Here is a 1,362-nt window from a genome sequence, read left to right on the forward strand (position 1 = left end):
ATATATCAAAGCTCCTCAGTTGAAAACACTACAATTATAGAAAAGACTTTTAAATACCTCTTTCCTCAGTAAGTCTTCAGTCCTAAGAACTCTAAGCTGTAACTTTTAATAAGGTCATGTACACAGAATACTACTATTTAAATAAAAATGTTTGAGCTGTAAGCAGAAAGCCTGTGGATGTTGGATGTTGATTTTTGGTCTCTATTTCAGAGGATGAGGAGGAGAACGAGGAAGTTTTACTCAAGCAGCTCCTAAAACTGTCAACCTGCTGACTGAGAACATTTGGATATACTGTAGTAAACTTTGTATACATATACTTGTAAAATTAAATTTCAATTTCCATTTAGCCCCCTCCACCACTCATGAGAGGTCACCACACCACCACGGTTAAAACAAGTCTTAGGGGAAACTCTGATTGTTATATGACATTAAAATTCATTATAAATAATATTATTTATTGTAATAAAAATGAAAAAAWTCTGACTCTAAAAGCTTCAGCAGCATGAATGTTGTCTTCAGGTGGGACACCCTACTGGACAGGTCTTTAAGGGCTGACTAAGATCAACACATTTCTTGGAGGTTGGACACAGCAGACAGTAACAACACAATCCTATGAAGAAAACACTTAATGACAACAACAACAAATGCAAATTTCTGTCTGCCCCACCACATATGCATTCCTGGAACTGGCCCTGGTTCTGCTCTGTATTTACTGTACCTCGTCTGCAGGCTTCATGCAAAGCTGAAGGGAAATGTGTGTGACGTGCACGGACGTGTGCTCCGCTCTGCAGCAGCAGGTCCAGACAACCAACACTCCCCGAGGCGCAGCAGTTGAACAAAGGAGTGACGCCATCAATGGTGGCAGCGTTCACCTGCAGACAAACGTCCACATGAGCACGTTGTCCTTGTGTTCTTATAAAACAACTGTTTAATGTGCCTCAAAAACACTTACATTAGCTCCAACAGCTAACAACGCTCTGACACAAGCTAAGTGTCCTGACAGGCAGGCTTCATGGAGAGGTGTCACRTGATCCATGGTGACGGTGTTAGCATGATAGCCCTGCAAAAAAAAGATGCATACAGTATGATATAAAACCTATAAAAACTGTTTCCACTCATGCAAATGTGTATCAACTCATAAATATATTTACTATTGTTTAGCATGAAAGTACACACATGGAAACGCTGAATATCACTGGACTACGGGCAGTTTTAGGACAATAATCTCTGGTTTGGACCTGAGGCTGAGTGTCGCTCTTTTAGTGCAATTCAGTTCAATAGAATCCTTTTTTTACAAARTCAGAATGTGATGTAAAATGTAATACAATAAATAATGCAATGATAATCTTACATTTTCGTTAA

At 39.2% G+C, this 1,362-nt stretch overlaps 1 protein-coding gene across 1 annotated transcript in view; it reads right to left on the bottom strand.

The window, feature by feature from the left end:
* Positions 1-718: 718 nt before the first annotated feature.
* Positions 719-1,362, bottom strand: part of LOC106511081 (ankyrin repeat and SOCS box protein 5) — a gene marked incomplete at its 3' end in the record, with an annotated part of 10,852 nt that continues 10,208 nt past the window's right edge. Inside the window, 2 exon segments of the mRNA XM_013999824.1 lie at positions 719-872; positions 953-1,060. Coding sequence (XP_013855278.1) covers positions 719-872; positions 953-1,060 — 262 coding nt within the window.

The sequence above is a fragment of the Austrofundulus limnaeus genome, unplaced genomic scaffold (genome assembly GCF_001266775.1).
Source record: "Austrofundulus limnaeus strain Quisiro unplaced genomic scaffold, Austrofundulus_limnaeus-1.0 Scaffold2495, whole genome shotgun sequence".
In the NCBI taxonomy this organism is placed as follows: Eukaryota; Metazoa; Chordata; class Actinopteri; order Cyprinodontiformes; family Rivulidae; genus Austrofundulus; species Austrofundulus limnaeus.